This window comes from Falco peregrinus, chromosome 1 (assembly GCF_023634155.1).
Source record: "Falco peregrinus isolate bFalPer1 chromosome 1, bFalPer1.pri, whole genome shotgun sequence".
In the NCBI taxonomy this organism is placed as follows: domain Eukaryota; kingdom Metazoa; phylum Chordata; class Aves; order Falconiformes; family Falconidae; genus Falco; species Falco peregrinus.
This window is the reverse complement of record NC_073721.1, coordinates 102,036,056-102,058,057: the sequence shown is the minus strand read 5'-3', so window position 1 is coordinate 102,058,057 and position 22,002 is coordinate 102,036,056. Positions and strand designations below refer to the sequence as shown.

Below are 22,002 nucleotides of genomic sequence, written 5' to 3'. Positions count from 1 at the left end.
ACACTTCACACAACAATCTTGTCTCAGATAAAACAAATTCCAGAGGTTGGAGACTGCTCAAGGTTTTCCATTTCTGGCTGAGCAAGATTTCAACCCTGCCCTCAAAGGCTCTCTTTTCTGAGTGAAATGGCACACCAGGTCCAAAATTTACTCTGTCCTTTGGGACGCCACTTGCAGCCATCCAGAGCACCAGTTGTGAAATAAGCTTCTATAACTTAAGGAAGGGTATTCCTAAAGCAGCATTTAATGCCAACTGTTTGAGGTAACTATTACCCTGGAAGAAACAGCAGAGATCCATCACCCTAAGGACTACCTGGTTTATTGGGTCTGACTCCAAAAGGTGTCTGCTCATCATAACAGCCAAAAGATGACAGACTGCTACTCTAACCATTACAAAAAAGGCCTTGATGAAAGATGCGGTCACTCTACTGATTGGGACAAAGGAAGAAATTTATGAGTTGGTGCCAGCCGAGGACACCAGATCAGCCATGCTCAGCTTCCAGGTTGCCTCTGCTATCAGTAGACTATCCTGTCAATCGCTGCTGACAAGGTGGACCTTGCGGCCCAGGCCTCTACTTTTATAACAGGCTGTTGCTGTAATCTTCAGCCACCTGTAACACACTCATCCTCTGCCATGGTCAGACTGTCAAGGAGCTGCAGCCAACCAGCTGTTGCCAAAGGTGACCTTAATGGCACCTAATTCAACTTCCATCAGTGATATAAAGTAACTGAAGCCTTGCCTGGAGAGGACCAGAAAAATGGAGGTAGCCCTATGACCCACCCTGCTACCCCTATTTCTCCCCCTTCTTTTACACCAGGACTACAAAAGAGTGAAGGAGAAAGGCTGGAATGAGGTTAGAAACATTTCTATTTTCTGAAAGCAAGCCTCACAGCAACAAGAGCCAAACAAACAAACAAAAGAAAGCAAAACTCCCAGCAGCTTCACAGCTACATAGCAATCTTAGTAAACCAGACATTCTAGTAATTAAAGCAAAAAGCAACTTTTAGTTCCAAAGCACAGACCCAGAACACTAACAAGTAGTAAATTAGCGAGGTTTGTTTATTATTCCATGTTTTGAACCTTTTCCTTGAAAAACCTCAACTTCTGTATTTGAACAGATCAGCCAACACTGAAAAATGAAAACGCCTGTTGACAACAGAAGAATTGCTATTTATTTTCTGTTTGACGGCCATCACAAGGAATATCAAAACTAAAACCAAACACTTCCACAAATAGGGTTGGTTTTCTCCTTCAAAATCAGGCTGGGCTTTGCATGAGATTCCCAATATCAAAGCAGCACAGAATCACAGAATACTTGATGTTGAAAGGAGCTGTCAGAGGTGAGCTGGTCCAACTGTCCACTCAAAGCAGGGCCATTCAAAATGCTACAAAAGAAATCCTAACACTAGTAGTACGTGTAGGAAATTCAGGAGAATTATAAAAATACAAAGGCAAAAAACAGAATGAATGCAACTTTATCAGACTGCAACTTTCAAATCAAATTCAAGGAACAAAACCTCAAGTCTGCTTGGCCACGTGCCCTCATTTTAATCTCCTTGCCTCCAGTAACTGGTTTGAGGATTATAAGAGTCAGCAGAAAGATGAGTATCAATAAACATTCTGTGTGTGTACTGGGCATAAAAACGAGAAATGAATTCTGTGTTCCTCCATGTTTTATTTCACCACATGAATGATGAGAGAAATAGCACAGGACTGTACATGGTCAGAAAGGTATGCAGGGCCTCTGAAGTGTGAACGTGTATCTACAACCACATATCCTGGTGCGTGTCATTCCCCTTCTAAAACAGTGCCTGAAAAGAGAAAAGTCTCCAGAAACATGAGGTTTTGCCATAAGCACAGCCAGTCTAGTCATGGGAGTAAACAAACCTCTTCAAGACCCCAACAAGAGGTGTTATGAAGTAGCCCACTCCTAGCAGCCTGGAGCAGCTACTGAGAAGACAGCTTTCCTCTGGCCATAGGGAGGAGAATTCCTTAAAATGGGAAGAAAACTTCATATATTCGAAGTTTTGCACATCCCTGCCAGTAACCTGTGAAGAGGGTTAACACAAAAAACCCAAAAGACAACCACAAAAAAAAACCACCACCAAAAAAGCACCCTTAAAACCAGATAAAACTTATCACAGTAAATCTCTCCCCCCCCCCCCCCCCCCCTTTTAGATACATCTTTCTATAACATGATGATTTGTATTACTGCAGTACACTGCAACTTCAGACACACATCTGGAGCCAAGCCACCTGCTGTACAAATAAAACACCGAGACAGCCCCTGCTCTGCAGGGTTTACTGTTACAGGACAGGGACAACAGAAGGCCAGACAGACACATACACAAAAAAAAGGGGGGACCAATACTGGGCATCACAGTGAACAGCAGTCTCAGTACACATGCACTGCAAGTTCGTCAAAGCCTTTTATAAGCAACACAAGGAGCAAGAGCTTTTAAAGGGGATAATAAAGCAGTACTGCAGCTGTTTACAGGGACCATTTCCCAAGTGTGAAAGTATAGCACAAGAGAAAGCACAGAAGTGCTTGCTTGCCCCTGCATTGTAGTCGCAGTATAGAGACATGCTAGGCTAACTGAAGGCAGAAGTTAACAACTTAATAGCAAATTAGAGATGGTAAAAATAGGTATGAAAAGCAAAAGCAGCTGGTTTTGCAGCTCAGTGCAACAGAGGAACTAGCAGATAGCAACAAAGCAGCAGGCAAAAAGAACGAGCTCTGCCTTGCTCAGGCCAGCACTCTGAATGGGACATTGTTACATGCCAAGCATACAAAGATACAAGATGATGCAAACCTTCAAGAAGTATATTCCGCCTCCCCCCACCCCCCCGTCCCCCGCCCCAGCCCTCCACGTTTTGCTTTTGTTTTCCATTTTTGTGAGTAACAGTATACTCCAGCAAATACAGCCACTTTGAAAACACCAACTTCTTTGAGGATCAAAAAATATAGACTCTGCGGACAATCTGGTTTATAGCTGCTGTAGAGCTGAGACAAGTCACTGTTTCAGAAAGAAATCTGGCCACCTGCTGCTCTAAGCAGAGGTGGTGGCATACATGTAAAATCATGCTTTTCTCAGAAATTACAACTGATATTACCCAGGAAACACAGACTAGTCTGGGAAAAAATGCACTAACTCCAAATGGTGCAGTTAGGCTGAATGGAGCTGTAGTGGCTGGCTAGTAGTCTTCACTCAATTGTCACAGGTTTGCTCAAATCAAAATAATTTCATATTATTCCCAATGAACAATCTACTACAGCCACTTTAGACCTCTGGCTTCCTTTCAGGTCAGAGGGTGGCTACCAGTAAGGCTGGGACATCTCAAAACCTCAGGCATTAAAAAAAAAAAAAAAAAAAATTATAGCAGTTACTATGGAAGGATGAAACACCTACAATACAAAAGGTTCCTAACGCAGGCAAGAAAAGCACGTTCTAACCCAATAAAAGCAATCAGCAGGTCTAGTTCTAGAGCTCACGTGTGATCCGATCAGTCTGTGTCAATGACAAGGTGTAAGTTTTAAGCAGTTGCTCTTAATGCAGCTGAGCTACCATGGCTGAAGGGAAGACACTGCTCCATCATATCTGTTCTTTAACAGGGCTGGCTGCTATGTTCAAAATGCAAGGCCATATTTGGTTGCTACATCTTTGCAACCCCACTGTGCAAAGGGAGAGAATTAACCCAGCTTGTAAAGGCAACAGTCCAGAGGAAAAAATCCCTCATTTTACCTGAACATGCTGAATCTGGCAAGAGCTGACGGTCAGGGAACACACAGAACCCTTGAAAAACACACAACATCGTTTATTACACTGGGACAGTACTTTGTGTTGCACAATCCAAGCTTTTGTTTCAAGCAAGAAAATGTTTTCTAAATATTTTGTCACCATGACAGTCTAGCCTTGGACTCGAATTCTGCCCTCGGTCACTCCAGAACACCCCTGTGAAGTCAACTGTGTTGTACAGTTTGTCACCGCATCCCGGGCTGCCGGGAAGGCTCACCTGGCAGCATGGCTACCAGCATCCTCTCAGCCCAAGTTAGTCTTCCTACCCACAAAACCAGACATACTAAACACCTCCCCAACAGGTTCAGCTTTATTTCAGGAATACAGGCCAAACAAAAACCATTCCCAAGACAGCAGAGTGAAATATTTTAAACACACAGAGAAAAAAGAGACTTAGAAAAATATCCCAGCTTTGAGGGCCCTGTTCCAAGTAAAGATATTTCTTTCAGGGACATTAATTTGGCAAAATAAATCTGAGCAGATACAGCCTAAGCCCACAGCACAGCCCTGAGAAGAGCAGCGGAGCATTTCTGTATGACTCAGGAAGCCCAGCAAAGACTTCTGCAGAACAAGATCAACAGGGTGTTTATATACAGCCAGCAGCATCATGTGAACGGGCAGTTTAGTTTGTAAAATGAATGTTTGCATTGTTATTTAAAAACACAACACAACAAAACACGCATACAAACCAAAAAACACCCTCTATTCCACACTTACAAGTTTCCAGCATTATAGCAGGGGAAGGAAGTACTCCAGCAGCCAAAATTTACAAATTCTTACCATAACTTTGGCACAGTAAACTTCTCCAGTGTCACAAAGGCCTATTCTTCAGGGGGCTCCGGTTGTCTTTTTTTTTTTCCCCCTCTTTTTTTCAGAAGGACTAATCCACATGTGAAGGCTATTAAAGAACACACAAAATGCCAACAGAGGCATAAACATGCACACTTGCATGTGTGTGTGTTTTCAAAGTTTTATCTGTCTTTCCTAATACAAAAAGATACCTAGGAGCAGCCTGGAAGCAGGTATTTCTGCTGTCTCTCTTTTTATTGTGAAGCTTGGTAAGCTTTTTCCTTTCCCCCCCAAAATGGCAATACTATTTCATTTTAATTCATTCAAATCACTGACAGAAATTCATCCTCATGAGTTGCATTCAGCAGCCAGGTTTGAAGAATTTAGCAAAACCCAAAGATTTTGATATGGAGGGGAATCGTTTGTCTGTCTGACTAGAAAATAAATTTCTAACAGTAACCTTTTAACTGTTGGAGGCACCATACTACAGCCTCAAAGAAAATGCTAATACTCTAAGTTATACTCAACATTTCTGCACTGCAAGAACAAATCCAGGCTCTGAAAGTCAGCACTTTTCCCTCTTATTATCTGAAGCTATATAAAAGCCCTAACAGAGATTTGAAAGAAATACAACAGAAAATCCTGTCTGATCTAAATACATAGAGCTAAATTTATCTTTCAGTTTTCGAAACACCGCTTAGAGATTGGGCATTTAGAGTTCTATTCACTAGCTAGAAAAAAGCCAAATGGTACATTTTAAAAAACTGACTTTGAAATATTGTTATGAGAACAGGGACAAGCTATGTAAACCCTAAAATTCTGTGGGTCTTTGTATTCATGATTATTGTCACAAACTAAAAGGCTCATATTCCCTACTAAGCAAACATTTACAATTAAATCCATTCTGCACAAGGCATTTGCATTTTGAGATAGAACAGTCAGTTGTTCAGCTGCTGTGATTTAGATGGATTGGTTCATTATTGCTGCAGTTCGTTTTCAGCTACACTGTATAACAAAGGGGTGCCAATGTAGTCTTGAATGGCTTTAAAGCTAAGTATGCTGGTATTCTTCCATGATGATGTAATTTAACTATCTCCCCATCTCTCTGATCACGATATCTTGGACTTTACAGGCTAAACTTCAGCGAAAACCACAGAAACAAGCTGTCACAACACTGTTCAATAGGCAGTATCTCTGCAGGTCAGCTGAAGGCTGTTGCTGGCAAATTCGCAGTGATTTTCCATATATGAAAAAGTTGGTTTTCCCTAATTCTTATTTAAAAGAAATACTTTTCCTATCATGCAAGTAACAACTTTCTTGTAATAACTTTGACTTCCACTCCAGATGTATCAGCTGTACACCTTCAAATACTCATACAATAGTGAAAATGTATCTGTACCAGAAAAGATGACCTAGAACTACAATGTCTGACACAAAATTTCAAGTTGAAAAAGTCAAGCGCTATCCTACTCCTTCACTGCCTGAAACACACCACCAAAGGTAGTATTAAAGCAGTGAAGCCTTTTTTTCTATTAGCAACCATGTAAAAAGGCAAGATTTCTTCTTCAAAAGTAAAAGTCATGATGATTAGTGGCATTTAACCTCCCAATCTAAAGCATGGTCTTCAAGGCACTGCCAGAGCAGCACAAAGAACACTTTACCACAGAATGACTTGATTACTGAATTTACAGTGGCAAAAGATTCATATCCTATGTCCACAAATCAATTTCCACCTATAAAACTACTTCCAAGCCCCAGAACCAGCACTGTCACCATAGACTATCACAACTGAATTCTAGTTTGCTCCACATATAAACTTGCAGTGGAATAAGAAACATATAATATAGCTAAACCTATGGAATGACACATTTAAGTCAACTACTGAATTATGAAACAAATGCCTTCTCTTCTCTTGGTGTTCCCAGAAATTTCATTTCTACTTAACAAGAATAGAAGGGGAAAGAGACTACATGACTGAAAGTTAAAAATTAAACAAAAAAACAAAAACCACCCCCCCCCCAAAATATGCATTACACTTTCATTTAGTTAACTGACTGCTATTTATAAAAGGTTTACAGACCACAGGCAGATGCAGGGATGTATAAAACACACAAAAAACCACCAGTCCAGACAATCCATGCCTGGAAGCCCCTGAAAAGCAACTAGCAAATAACAGGTAGCATTTTCCACTTTGCAGCTATGAAGAGGCCTGACAATGGATTTTGAACTGCCTCTCAGGTTTGTTCAAGGGTGTAACTTGTTACTGACACTGCAACTGTGAAGCTCCAACTATGGCATAATGGGAAGAATATACAGAATAGCGTGTACCCTTATAGTTGAGGGCATAAACCGTACCTAGTGCAAGTATTTTCCACACCAGTGTAACTACAACATTCTCAACAAGGTGGCATTACATTGGCAGGCATAATATGGCATGTACAAAGGGTCACATCAAAACACATGGCAAAAATTTTAAATACTTTTCTCTTACATCTTGAGATTTAGTTTAATTGCAGTTTATATTTTAACTGCTTTTTTATCAGTCAGTTTCATTTGTATGTTTCTATTAGCCATCAGACCCACTGAGCCTCCTGCAGAAAAAAACAAAAGTTATCATTTCATATTACTTGCTTACTGAAGTGTAATCAGGATGCATTTCTTGATGCCCAGATGCTCTGACATAACCGCAGAAATAGTAGGGTATACTACTAAGACTAAGAGCTCAGAAAAATAAAAACACACATTATAAATTATTTATTTTAAATCCTCTACTTTTTGAGATTTTTCACTAATAAATAAACAGCCTTTTTTCTTCTCCTTTGTCTAAACTGTGAAGGCGGCACTCCAGTTATGTTTTCCACTTTTTTTTTCTACATTATGAAGATTAGCAAGCTCCTCCACTTCAGAAAGAAAAAGGGGCAAAGCTCTCAAAATCTTGTGACTTCTACAGGTGGGAACTGATTCATAAAGCCACCACAAACATAAGGGCTTCACTTCACATTTGACAATTAGCAGCAATTCTTCTAAGCAGCCCTGACCTCCATCAGCAGCTGAAGTCCATTCCAGTAACACCATTGTCAACCTCATGAGTCAGACTTTCATATTAGCATAATAATCCTTGTCCTGAAGACCTCTCCTACAAAGAAAGGCTGAGAGAACTGGGGCTGCTCAGCCTAGAGAAGAGAAGGCTCCAGGGAGACCTTACTGTGGCTTTTCACTACATCGCAGGGGCTTGTATGAAAGACTGAGACAGGCTTTTCACCAGGGCCTATAGTGACAGGACAAGGGGTAATGGTTTTAAATTATAGGAGAGTAGATTTAGACTACCTATATAGAAGGAAGAAATTCTTTACTATGAGGGTGGTGAAACACTGGAAGAGGTTGCCTAGAGAAGCTATAGATGCCCCATCATTGGAAGCATTCAAGGTCAGGTTGGATGGGGTTTTGAGCAATCGGAGCTACTGAAAAGATGTCCCTGCCCAGGGCAAGGGAGGTTGACTAGATTATCTTTAAAGGTCCATTCCAACCCAAACCATTCTAAGACCGGAGCTCTCTCCCAAAACAATTATCTTCTACGAAGGTATTTCATAGGTGGTTCATGACTGACACAAAACCCACTCCTCTTGTATGCATGTTCTGTGGGCCTCGTTAAGGGCACATTAGTAAGACGCAAGCAGAGGATAGCCCTGTAAATGATCTGGATGCTGCACTCGCTATTAGCGTGAAACACCACAGCACTCATTCACAGAACCACTGACTCCAAAGCATATTTCTACATGCAGTTCACCAAAGGCCTGGGCTTTGGACAGCACTTCAAAACACGCTCTCCTCACTTACCCAAGAGACTCAGGGAAACAGTAAGCGACTTGCCCACAGTCTGTGATGATTGTTTATCTCAGCTGTCCTCAAACATGACCATGCACTTTTGAATAAACTGACAAATTTCACAATATTGTTTGACCAGCTATCTTTTGCACATTTTTGGCTCAACTTGAAGAGGTGGGAGAATAATCCCAGAGTTCCGTAACTTGTTTTCCAACTGCACTCAAAGTTGGTCTTCATTATTTCCCCCTTTCAGTTGCAGTAAATATTTCTCACAGAAGCACAGTACTTCACACCTAATATGGTGCTATTCTTTCTCCATTCTTTTTCTTCCTCTTTCCTCACATAGTTTCCTGGTTTTTGTTCCCCCTTTAAGTGGCACATTGTACCTGTAACATAATACATCTGAAAATAATAATCCCTCCTCTGTCTTTCCCCCATGAGAGAAGACTATTTAAATAAGATTTAACTATTTTTTCTTAGTAAATCAGTTACTTTAATATTAAAAGGGAGAAAAAAACCCCAGAAGGCTGACAGTTGTTTGTTTTGACAATGCTATGTCTTTTAAAATGCATTAAAATTAAATGTTCGAATGTTAAGCAAATTTCTTTCCAATACATATTCAGGTTTGTTTTCTGAATGAGTCTGAGACCGATGAACATCCTAACTTTGAAGAGAATTATTAGTAACATAAAAAGTGGATAAAAGAAGATATAGTGCACGTCACCATGTATTGCTCCAAGAGCAAAGTCCTAACCAGCTTGTTCAGATGGTGAAGTCTAGGGCTAAGTGTGCTAACACAGAGGAAGTTTAGGCAGGGGAAGCCATGGGCACAAGTGAGGAGTGCAAATGACGGTGTTTAGGCAGGGGGACCGCCAGCAGGGAATGCTGGAAGGGAGGGAACATTCTGGCATCCATCACAGAGGCTACAGAAAATATTTTCAAGTAAGGACAAGGCACCAAATTTAAAATGCATGGCACTGTACCTTGCCTAAAACCACTCCTGCAAGAACAACGAACAAGCTTTACTCTCGTGCTCTCCCTTACCTCAAAATAGCATACTCACTTAGTACTTCTTTCTTCCTAAATCCAAACCTGATGACTTCTCAATATGCTTACTGAGAGAAAAAAAGAACAGAAAACCACACATGGACAACTGTTTTTGGGGGTTTTTTTTGCACAGGCCTACCTTTTCCTTCTTGAAAATGAGGGAACTATGAAAAAAGAGGATCAAAGCCAATTCAAGCAGTTTCTGCATGACCCAACGTATCAAGCATTCTCACATTGACTTTAACAGGTTTAGCAACGTGCTACATCTCTCATTCTCAAATCTCTTTTAACAACAAGTAACAGTAATTTATGATGCTACCCCCACTTTTAGAGATAAAATTGAGACCTGGTTTGTTTTGCTTCTGATGTGCAATGATACAGAATATGAAAGTAAACTTCCAGGACTGACATAAATATTGTGGGCATCAACACCTGAGCTCATCCTCTTTGCCATTCAAAGCAGGAGTGTGTTTGGTGTCACTCACATGTAAGTTCCAGTTTACAATCACAGAGAAAAACATCTAACCTAGCATGAGTTCTCTAAAGAACTAGAAGTATTTTGCAAAAAAGGTGGGGGAAAATGTAAGAATAAAAATTTGGGGGAGTAATTTTTACTGAAAAAAAGAAATACCTCGCCCTTCAAAAATGTAAAGCTGTGGCTTAAAGAATGGGTTTTGCTACATGAAAAAAATGTTCCAAAACAACGACTTTTCTAGGACAATGGAAAGTAACAAAGATGGTCAAAGACTTAAGAAGTCTGCTCAGTGGAAGGAAGATGAGCAATCTCGAGGTTACACTAGCTCTTTCAAAGATGTAGTACAGTATAGTTACACTGTACTAGGTAATTCTCAGCATTTGAATGCCCTGTCATCCAAAACAGACTTTTCACAGTACACTGGATCCAGCCTGTTTCCTGTGATCTCTCCACAAATAATTCCATCAGATGAGATTTACCCTCCAAAAGTCTAGCTGACTAGCCATTATCAGCTCATATTTCTCCAGATGTTTTGTGATCTCATCCTTTCTTAATGTCTCTAGCATCTTGTCTACCACCAAGGTCAGATTTATTGGTCAACAATTTCCTGGTTCCTCCCCAATCTCCTTTTCCCAGAACAAGGCAAGCAAAATAAAAGCAACCGAGAGCTAGCGTTGCAAAATTATTGCCCCTTGTGTTGAAAAAGAGACACACAAGAAAAACCACAAACTGACACAGCTTATCTTTTGTTTCCAATAAGAAGAGCAACAGATTTCCCTATAAACTCAACCCTTCAGCTCTGGAAGTGGCATCAGTTTCTTTCCCTCTGTTACAACCCCTCCGTTCTTTGTTGAGCCCCTACCTTGTTTCTTACCTTTCCTCTTCCCCCCAGTTTTTCCTCTGAAGCAGCTGTGCCCTCCATAGCTGGCATCCTCAGAGTTCAGATGTGTCTTAGGATCCTTTGTATCAAGTGCCACAGCCACTCCTTTGAAATACCATGAAAGGCAGATGTTCCTTGAACTAATCTGAACCTCAAAGGTTCTGGCTACACAGGCCATCAAGAAAGTGCACTGCTATATCCCAGGGACAGGCAGAAACCATGGTACAAAATAAAAAACACCCCAAAATAAGACACACATACACACACACACACAAAGAGGTAGGGAACATGGTGAGAACAGAGAAGAGAGAAGAAAGAAGAGGTGAAGAAAAACAGCAACACAAGAGATCTGCTGGCTTTTTAAAAAAAAAAAGTTAACTTTGCTCATACCTTATAAGATTCTGTTTTGGTTCATACTAACAGAATACCCAAAGTATGAACCTGTGCTCAAAATAACAAAGCTAAAGTTCACAGTCTGTGCATTTCTCCTAGAGAAAGTTAAAAAAGCAACAATTAGCATTTAATTCCTGGCTTGTATTTTACATATGGATCCCGCATTCATTTTATGAATGAAGCTACAGGAAGACAAATCACAATGGACTACTGGTTATTTATTATGACATCTGTATCACTCCATTTAATTACAGAAATAATTCTCTGAACAAAACAAAAGTTGTATTTCCATAAGTAGAATAAATGTATTTTGTATCATTCCTATAATAAGTATCTTGTGTGTAATTTCTCATTCAAGGACCTCTAGTAATTTTCATCATCTTGGAAGCCTGACTCCTAACCAAACAGTTTCACCTGCCTAAAGTCCGCACAACTTCACATTGGTTTTCACTGTTAAAATTACTGTATGGTGTTTATAACCTATTTAAAAACAAAGCAAAAAGTAGCTCCACATTTGCTGCTACATATTAATTGATGAATACACAAGTCTCTCCTGCTGCTTATAATTGCTTCGGAGTTCTCAGAGTGAGAAATCAAGATCTCCATTTCCTTTTTCAAATGTCAGTGTACAGTTTTCCCTCCCCCCCCTTTCCCTGCCTCCAAAAGGTTCCTTTTTCTATACAAGTTTATGCCCTAATAAGAAAGCCGGACATACTAGGGAAGACAGAGATGACAGAGTATCAAAATGCACAATCCCCCTCTTTGTTAGCCTTGCAGAAAGACTTTTTTAAAATAAAAAAATAAAAAAACCCACACAGGATGAAGACTGAAGACAATAGAAGGACCTTTATAAACAAGGACCAGAGCAGAAAGATGCAAGAAATCCAGCAAGATCTTTAAAACGGATCAGTAAAGCAATTAAAGTACACTTGGGCATACCTCTTTTACAACACATAACCAAAACTAAGGATATTCACAACACATACGCAGAAAATCTATAATCTCAGAGTTCAACAAGCAGCAATTTGGGCAGATAATTTTCTCCTTCTCCCCTCATATCCAATCACAATTACAGCACCTCTGCATCGACCCATTTCCCCCATCCTCTCCTACTAAAATAACCTTCAATGTAACACAATCAGGGACTACACATTCCGGACATACACATACACCAACTCCAAGTCTGAGTTTCTTCACATTTTCTACGTGTGTGTTGGAATACTTCAGCCACGCAGTTATTCAAAGAGTGGTTAGTATTTTATCTACTGTTTCCGTCTTCACACAAGAGTACGCCTCACTGTGTAACAGCACCAAAGCACTGCCAATGGGGAAAAGGGGAAAAAAAAGTTCATTCATTAATTATTCTATTTCTGCCTGGTTGAGACTAGACATGTCATGGAGATGACTCTGGCCCCTGCATAAACAAACGTCTGCACTACTGGAAGTACAGCTTCCTTTAAGGGACTGACTTACAGAACTGCTGAGAGCTCTCGGCCAGGCAGCGATGTTTAATTTCATTTCTCCATTTGTATTTTTAATCTTGGAAACAAAAACAGAAATGTACAGCATGCTGACAGAAGAAAACAACCCCACAATTCTAGAAAGCCCTGCTATTTCCCTGCCAGGCCAAAACACCTGCTCCTGCTAATGACTGCTTTATGCTTATATACACCTGCCATCCAGAAGGGCTCCAGAGCACTTTGCAGCCTGTTTTACACATACACAAATCATTAAACCCACCAAAATTAAGCCACTGCTGGGGTGAGATGTAGCCAACTGTTTTAACTGCACACAGTCATGCTGTTCAATTGCTCAGGACGTGAACTACAAAACACCATATCCAACCAAAGCTATAGGGGAACGTTAGGTAGACAGCATCGATGCCCAAACTGGATTTTGGCCAGTCACTACTTAAAATATCTGCATGTGGAAAGCCCTAGGATCTTTAAAGAACACATGCAGTGCAACTTTTGGTTTTATAAATGATCCAAAAGGCAAACAACATAAGTTTCCTCTATCTAAAATCCTTCTTTAGCAGTCCCTCCCTGCAGTAATTACTGTTTATGCCTTAACTTCAGAAGCTCACAGTATCAGACATCAGTTTTGGAAACATCCTGTGGTTGAAGCACTTGATCTTGCAGAGCCAGCAAACTGATAGGGTCTGGCAGTGAACGTACATGATCAAAAAAACCCACAACCCTCTAGAAAACACACGCGCATACAAGTGGATCAGTTGTTCTCCCCCACACCCCCAGCCAAAGTTGAATTTGTCAACTGATCCTGAAACAGCTACAAAAACCAAGAAGAGAGTAACGGAGCAGACATGCTGGCACGCTGAGGAGGAGAGACAGCACTGCTTTCTAAAATCCTCCTTGCATGGACAACACCAAATTAACAGCTGCAAAGTCAATGCAGTGGAATGCAATAGGTGTCACCACACATACCAAGAAGGCAAAAAGGCATTGGGGAGCAGGTTAAAAAGATTAGGAAAGCTAGCATGCAAAAAACACCTGCTTAACAGTTTGGGCATTTGGGCACAAATTTGCAGTCTCAAATATGCAGAACATGCAGAGTAACATTTTGGAAATGGGTTCAGCAGATAATCTCATCATAATATTATCACCAAACCATCAAAGATCATAATCTGTTTCTCTAAGGTAATTGAAAAAAAAAAATAAAAAATATCAGGGCATCTTTTACTAAGAGCTCCTCCAGAGGTCTCCTTACTTGAAAGTAGCTTTATCATAATCCTAGAAACAATGAAAAGTAAATTCTCAAGAGTAAATACAGACAAGCTTGAAATGCAACACGACTGTTTCAAAGTTTCAGGCACATCTGCCTCTGAATCATCCTGACAATACAAAGCCAGCTTCACACTTTAAATGTTTCTCCCCCAGATTTTTGGACTTTTTAAAATAAATGCTTCTTCCCCAGGATTTTTTACTTTTTAAAACAAATGCTTCTCCCTCAGGTTTTCATTCAGTGCTCCTCAAAGTAACACTTTGGGTTTTTTAAAGTTACAGGTAAGTGCAGAAAGAATTGTAACAACAGTTAGTTTACAAAAAAGCTTAATCACTTAATTTAAAACTAAAAACTTATCTCTCTGATTTGAAGAGTTTCTAAATTAATAAATGGGAATGGGAAGCATAATTCTGTGTTACTTTCTCCTGTTTTACCCAAACACAGCATAATTCTCAAATACTTCATCAGAACAAGGTAGCCTGGGTACACCAAAATTACTGAATGAGTTAAGGCAATGAGTGGAAAGGCATTTCTACCCGAAATAAACAAGAACAAAAAAACCAAACAAACAAACAAAGAACTTTATCAAAATATTTTTACATCATCAGACAATATGCTAAGCTAGGCTGCACATCCAGCTATTAGAAATCTCTATTCTCACCCTTTTAAAACACAGATTATCATCATGTTTTCCAAATTCTTAGAAATTTCTTATTGTTGCAGAAGAACCACCAGCCTTTATCAAGGTTATGATAATACATTTCCATTTTCTTCCAGAAATAATTATGCTACACCTTTGCACCTTCAGGCAAGTTGTTGCAAACCCTCTAGAAAAATCCTGAGCCTGCAGAACCATGCGAGCTTCCCTACTGCTGGAGCACACAGATTCTGTTTTTGGTCCAAAAAAATGACGGTATTACGGAAAGTACCTAACACTGCTCAATCCCTTCCAAGAAATGATAGCAGAATACAAAGAAACAGGTGAGTCAAGTACCTTATAGGAGCAATGCTGCAGTACTTGAAAACAAACACCACCTTACCCCCCCAAAAAAACAGCCCCGGTGTTTTGGGAATCAGACATTTGAAGTCTAATAGCTATGTTATTTCACGTTTGCCACCCAGTCAAGAATAAAGATTTTTAAATAAAAATCAAACGCCATTAGTGGTACAACAGAAATGCACAGGGTGCACAAACTCAAGGTTATTCTTCCTGACTAAGACACTGGTACCAAGAACGGTTCAGACTCAAACCAAACGGCGCATTCTCTAGCAAGTCTCTGCAACAGCTCAGCATTGCTCACAAAATACAGGCGTATTTTTCACCATTCAAATGAAGATCCACCTCAAGACATTCTACCTTCCAACATAAAAAGAAAAGCTGCAGACTTACATATAAACCAAAATAATTTAGAACAATTTAACCTTTAACACTCCAAGCAGTACCTCCTAAGTTGCTATCTTTATCGCCATTTTCAAAGCAGCTGACACTTTTCAGTGAGCGTACACACACGCACACCCGCAAAGAAAACCCCTTCTATGTGTGATTTCTCAAACTTAAGAGAAAGTCACGCACACTCCTTACATGCCACTGCCCGTTAGGGTGAATGGAAAAATAGCAGACTATTTGAGGACATGCTGCTAAAGGACAGATCATCACACGAAAGTCAGTCTACTGTCCTGGAGTGAAGAGACACTTACCTCGTTTGTGAAGCCACCCTTCCTTCACTATTGCTACTTCATTCATAATGGCAGGAATGTCTCTTGAAAAACCAGTTTATGCCAAAAGATCACTCTGTTGAAATTCCTGAACTCCTGCAGAAGGCTCCACAAAAGGGATGGTTTGGGGTTTTTTTTCCCGTTTTCCTCCTTCTCAGCTATTTCTAAAAGGATCAAAAGAAGAGTGAACTGTCATTTTGATGTATGTCACATATGTACAGTAAGGGATACAACAGGGAGTAGGTTTCATTGTTGGGTTGTTGGTTTGGGCACTTTTTTATTATTATTATTATTACAAATCCTAAATGTGGGCTTAGCTCTTTACGAGGATTTTTGTATCTCGTGGGTGGAGATGACAAAATACATGCTTGCTGAAGTCCTGCTTCTTCACTGAGCAGATCAATTGTGGACAGACTCACAATATCACCAGATGCTGTCTGAGTAAGAGGTGGATGCAAGCTCTTGCCCAGCAGACCTCCATCTCTCCAACATCACCTCACTCTCCACAACAATAACAATTCTGAGATTTCACAAAGTCCAGTTTTCAGTATTTCCTGATAAGACGACTTCTAGAACCTCTTCTGGAAGGTGTGGGTTTTTTACAGTCTAATGTATAGTAGTCTATCAACTAGCAACACACAGGCATCTTAGAGATAAACTTCTGGCAGTAAAAATTCCCAATACCCTGCTTCAGATTTTCCTACCTTCACCATCATCCTGTTAATCCCACTCAGATCTCCTCGACTCCCCAGGAAGTGTCTTCTCTACCTTTGTTATTTATAACTCCTGCCTCTGCTAGAGGTACACAAAGTCTCAGATAAGCTCAACATACCTTTCTGTTATCTTAAATCAGCCCTTAGAGCACCCTGATCAATGTTATTGCTCTTCCCTGAATGCATCGCAGTTTGCTGCTGTCTTCCTTGCAACGAAATACATCTAAATACAACTTAGGATTTTTACTCCTCTGCTTTATGAGATGAAGTCCCTATCTAAATAGCTTAAAATTGCCCTATCTTATTGAAAACGTGTCTAGCTCATGGCTGACTACCACAGAAATGTTTTTTGCGTTTTTCTCCCTCATTGAAAGTAATCTCTTCCCAAATGCATTAGCTTTTATTATTTTTCTAAATTGAATCCGATTATTTTTCTGCCTGTGGTACAAACGTTCTCTGCTTGTTTTTCTTTAATGACTTCTGTGCTCTCCAAAGTATCCATACCGCCATTCAATTTGGTATTACATGGGTGATCAAAAAAATGTAATTGGTGACAAATTCCCAGCAGTAACGAAGAAGTTTAATAAAACAAAACTCAGCAGCATTTGTCACCCGCCACCAAAGACCTGTTTTTTACTGCAGTCACTTTTGAACCACAGAGACATCACATTCCCACCTGAAAAATATTTACCATCTCTGCATGCATTTGGCACACATGTATCAATTATCTCTGAGCACACAGGTGATATCCATCCATCAGAAACTCGATTAAAAAAGCAACTAATTCCCCATAACTCATTAAGACACAACCCTGGATGGAAGAAACAGGTGATCTGAATGAATCCAACCCAGAACTGAAACCCCAGCTGGGCCAGAGGGCTCTGTACCGTACATCGCCAGTGCTCTGAAATGGGCAGCCTTCAAAGCAGGGAGGCCAAATTTGAACAAGTCCCACCACTGCCAGCAGAAATAGACTGGGAGAAAGGAGGTCCCTCCCCTGATACTTTGCCTATGAACTTTCACGGTTTATCACTATTCCTCAGTTTTTCCAGTAACACTTTTATTTTCTGGTTTTCCCCCAGAAACAAGGAGTAGTGGGGCTGGGTTTTTTCAAATTACAAATCTGCCATATCTCACTGGCTATAATTATCAACTCCGAGAAACAGATAAGATGTTTGCCTGAGGGAGGGAAAACACACACAAAAAAATGACATTGGAACAAAAGACATGTAAGAATGCCTTAATTTCATTAATAAATATGAGAACACCATATGCTGCAGAATAGAGACCAGTAACCCACAGCTGCCAGCGTTACCTTGGAACAAACTCCTTTGGCTCCAGAGGAATTAGGATAGAACTTGACGACCACTGCAGGCTTTCATTCTCCTTTCAAAATTGCATGCACAATAGTCACGCAAGCTAGACTTACTTGTTCATGTCAAGGGTAGACCAGACCTCATTTAGAGGCCTCGTTTAAGCATCAAGCCATTTGCAAGGTGTTAAACAAAACCCCTAAGATTATCACAGCTTACATCTGGAAATGCAGCACCCAGGTGTGAAAGTTAATGCTTCTAACGTGCCATAATAGAACACAGGGACTGTGCAACCTACCTCTGCACCTTGAATTCAACAATTTAGCTGCATTAAACAATCAATATCCTTTTCAATAACCATACATAAAGAAGGAAGCTACAAGCCAAACTAGTCTGTAGAAAGGCCAATTCTATTACTAAAAACAGAAAAAAGCGCGAAGGCCCAAAATTCTGCAATCTGCAGCTAACTTACGCCAGGTTTTCTGGGTTAACGCTTGCCAAAATTACCACTTGGCAGCCTCCTGCTCCCATCCAAACTGAAATCTCCTAATCTGAATGACAATACAGCCCAAAAAAGCAGATCAACAAAGAAATTCAAAGTTCAGAGGAACTACTTTTTTCTACTCTCTGCAGCATTCAAAAAGTTTGGACTGCCTTTTCCCTTAAACTTGTACCCAAGAAACACTCCCCACTCGCTACCGCAACCCTGCTATCATGGATGTGTCCTTACCTGCCTGTCTCCTTCCAGGGGAGAGGGGTGGTGAAGGTGGTAGGGGGTATTATAAATGAGACACACACAGAAGACTGGGTAGTACAGCACAACAAAGTGGGAAAACGCTAAACATTCCCCAACACCAAACTGCAGCATGGGCTCCACCTCAGTCCTTCAGTCAGCTATGCCAGAGCGCGTATTTTGTAAGGGGGAACTTAAGCTTATTTTCTTCACACTGCAAAGAGCTGGGGATCCCTTCTCGCTGTCCAAAAAGATGTCCATATACAGTTCCAACAGCAGCAAACCCACTCTTATCTGCTATATTTTAAAACTAAGTTCAAGCCGTGCCTAATATATCTATTTTAGTAAAAGATGCTATTGAAGACAGTGGCAGCAAGTAAGAGCTATTTCTCAGAATAGAAGAGCAAGTTAACTACAGGTCAATGTACTACTGAAGATGCGTAAACCAGAGAAAGTTCCTTTTCCATAAAATCCTTAGAGGGGAAAAGAAAAAAAAAAAAAAAAAGGAATGATTACAGTCCTCATTTATGGCCATCTAGGAATGGTTCCCAGCGAACTGAGGGCATTTGAGGTAAGTATGACCTGGCTGCTCCAGCCTGTGTCTGCACATGACTGAATACTGTCAAAAGCTAAACAACTCAGTCTTTCTCTTAGCCTGATGTTTGCTTGTTTTTCAATATGCATTTCTGTAATACCTTTTTCAATACCAACGTATTCCTCACATGCTGAAGTGCAGTAAATCACGAACAGCACATCAGCATCGTATCACGGTGACACGTGTATATTAATTCCTTAAAGGTTATTAACTTCTTCATAAATACTGAGATAACTCACTTCCCTAGGCACTGCAGCAGCAGCAAAACCTGCTTTAAGGAGTCAGTCAAACCAACCGTCCAACTGAAGGTGGAGCAGAACCATCTTTTCCGTATTTGGGAGAGTTACATCAGAGCTCCTTCGCTCGTTCTCTTCCATTTATTATGCTCACCTTCTGAAAGGAATTCTTCCATAATACTGAGGCCAAAACCTAAGCTTACAGGATGCAAGCAGCATCTACGGTCATCACCTCATCTTCCTGAGGGACAGTAAGAGACTGAATGTGGATCACACTCACCAACCTCAGCCCTGCCACTGCCTCACCTGGCACATTAGACTGTGCTCAGGCTCTACAAGTTAGCTCAGATCAGAAAGCAGGTTAGAGCAAAGCATGCTCCAGGACTAACACTTTGCCCATCACACCACCAGTTACTGATGCCCGCTGCCCTGGTGTGGCACAGTCCTGATGCTCCCAGAATACCCTGAGCCCTCCTAACGCACTACACATCCTTAGGTGTTGTTACAATGCACAGCAGCAGCACCAGGCAAAAAAGGATCCAGCTGCTCATGCCTGCATACCCTGGCCACATGACACTGTCATGAGAGCAGATGAGACACACAGTAACTGGAGTGGGGCGGGGTGTGTGTGTGTTTGGGCCCATTACATTTATACCATGAGCAACCTAAGCTCTCTTCCCACAGCAGATCCCACATCCCAGCATAAGCTCACAGCTGAGAGCCAACTGCACCTGAACAGCACTGACACAACAAAGTTGGGCTCCAGCCAACATTTCAAGTGGAGCATAGAGATAACGTGTCCCCACCAGGCTTTGACCAGTGAAGTACATCTCCTGCATTGCACAAATCCTGCCTTGGATATTTTGCAGGAGCAGCAGCACTTCCAATGTGCTCAGGGCCCTCTAAGCCTGCAGCAGCTTCGCACCATGACCCAGTTACCAAATCTGGGCAGACGGTGTTAGAAGGACCAGGTTGTTCCAGCATCTTAGCTTACTTTACAAAAACATACTGTGGCCCATGAGTTAGGTGTGGTCACTAATATTTGCTACCGTATGTTCTGCGACGAATGACATCACGTCTACGCTTCATGGCAGCAAGTGCGGCTTATCACAAGGTTCAGAAAGGCTTCTCTGATACTAAGCTACAAGGAAAATGGTAAGTGGAGAACAAAAAATCTCTAAAGCCACATCCACTTTTCTTTCAATCTGTTCATCTAATCTAGGTTTACAAAACTGTAATGTGAAATACTTGTGCTCTCATGCCTTCGCTGATCAATAGACAGGAGGTTGACACTGTTCAGGTGAGGGGGCCAGAGTTACGACATCCAGCTGTCCAAGCTGCAACTACAACTACGGTTTGATAGGACAAACTAAGCTATTTCAAAACTGAATGATGGCAGAAAAGAGACTTCTTCATACCCTCTCTGTCAAAGACACAGCCCAGACAAAATCCTCTTTATGTTCCCAAACAAGCCCTTTTACAGTTTCTGCTCATATAATTTAAGAACTGTGCTGCTCAGAACTTCTGTACCAACTTGAGATGCATTTAATCAAATTCCATTTTGACGTATTTATAACAGAAGTTTTGTTCTGTCCCCAAACAAACCACGTCAGTCATGAACCTATTTCATTCTTAATGTAATCACTTACAGGACATTTTTATAAGCCGCCAAGTGAATGCTGGAGCTATAAGTTATTTGTGGACATTGGATCAATTCTTGAATTTGATTTACCATCGCTGCACACCAAAACCAGTTCTATAAACATCACACACAACAAAAACCCTCCTACTTAAAAAATCAAAGGTAGTTCCACAGCATCTTTAAGTCTGTTAACTCAGACAAATGTTGTGGCTGTCATCAGAAAATTAACTACTACATAAAAGTAATTACTAGTCATGCAGTATGTCAAATTTATTTACCTGTAAACAAATATTCTTCTGAATTAAGTGTTAGTAACTCCCCTTTATAACTGTATTTTGAAATGTACATCCCTCCTGTGGTATAAATAAAACAAACAAGAGCAAATCAGGGATTTGCTTCTTAAATGTTAAAAGGTGGTAGGAGAGCAAAGCAAAAAGAACAGTTAAATACTTTCTCCAAGGGGGTTGGGAGGAGCAGGGGGGATACTGTAAGGTGCAAGCTGCATTAGCATCAGTAGCATACTGTCAGTAAAATATATTAGAAGTCACAGCACGCTCATATACTCTATTATAATTATGTGCTTTAGAAGGAAACAGAAGTAAAAGTCCTAGAAGTCTCCGAGAACATTTTGGTAACTGCAGAATTTCACCTGAGGTGGGGGTGGGGGGGTGGGTGTATCTGCAGACAGCTCCCTACAGCTCTGCAAAACAAGACTGAAAAAAAAAAAGAAAAAAAATCAAGTCCCCAAACGCTGCACAGCCACCTACACACACCAAATGCCCACGGAGATAATCACACCCCCGTCGGCAAACAGTGGTCCGCAAAGCGGAGCTGGGCTGAACAACGCGGCTACAGAAGACAAGGGGAAAAAATGGGGGCGGGTGAGGTGGGAGAAGCGGGGGCACTCGGCTACTTTTATTTGCCACAGTTTTAGAAATACACACACCCCCCCCGCCACCCCCGTTTCCATGGGGGATGCTCGGGCACGTCCCGGGCGGCCCCAGCCCCCGCCGGCGCTGGAGGCCGCGGCTCCGAGGGAGGCCGGGTGGGGGCAGGTCCGAGGGCCGCCGGGGGCTCCCCCCGCGCCCCCCCCCGCCGCATCCCG

General features: G+C 41.1%; 1 protein-coding gene across 4 annotated transcripts in view; it reads right to left on the bottom strand.

Annotated features, from left to right (window-relative positions):
• AKT1 (AKT serine/threonine kinase 1) overlaps window positions 1-22,002 on the bottom strand; it is a 74,781-nt gene that overhangs the window by 51,751 nt on the left and 1,028 nt on the right. For 2 of the 4 annotated variants that reach the window (XM_055803517.1, XM_055803503.1), the window contains exons 2-3: window positions 21,176-21,250; window positions 15,648-15,829 (exon numbers count right to left, since the gene is read on the bottom strand). In XM_055803517.1, coding sequence (XP_055659492.1) covers window positions 15,648-15,693 — 46 coding nt within the window. In that variant the 5' untranslated portion in view covers window positions 15,694-15,829; window positions 21,176-21,250. The remainder of the gene's footprint in view (window positions 1-15,647; window positions 15,830-21,175; window positions 21,251-22,002) is intronic. The other 2 variants (XM_055803508.1, XM_055803494.1) reach the window with 1 other exon arrangement.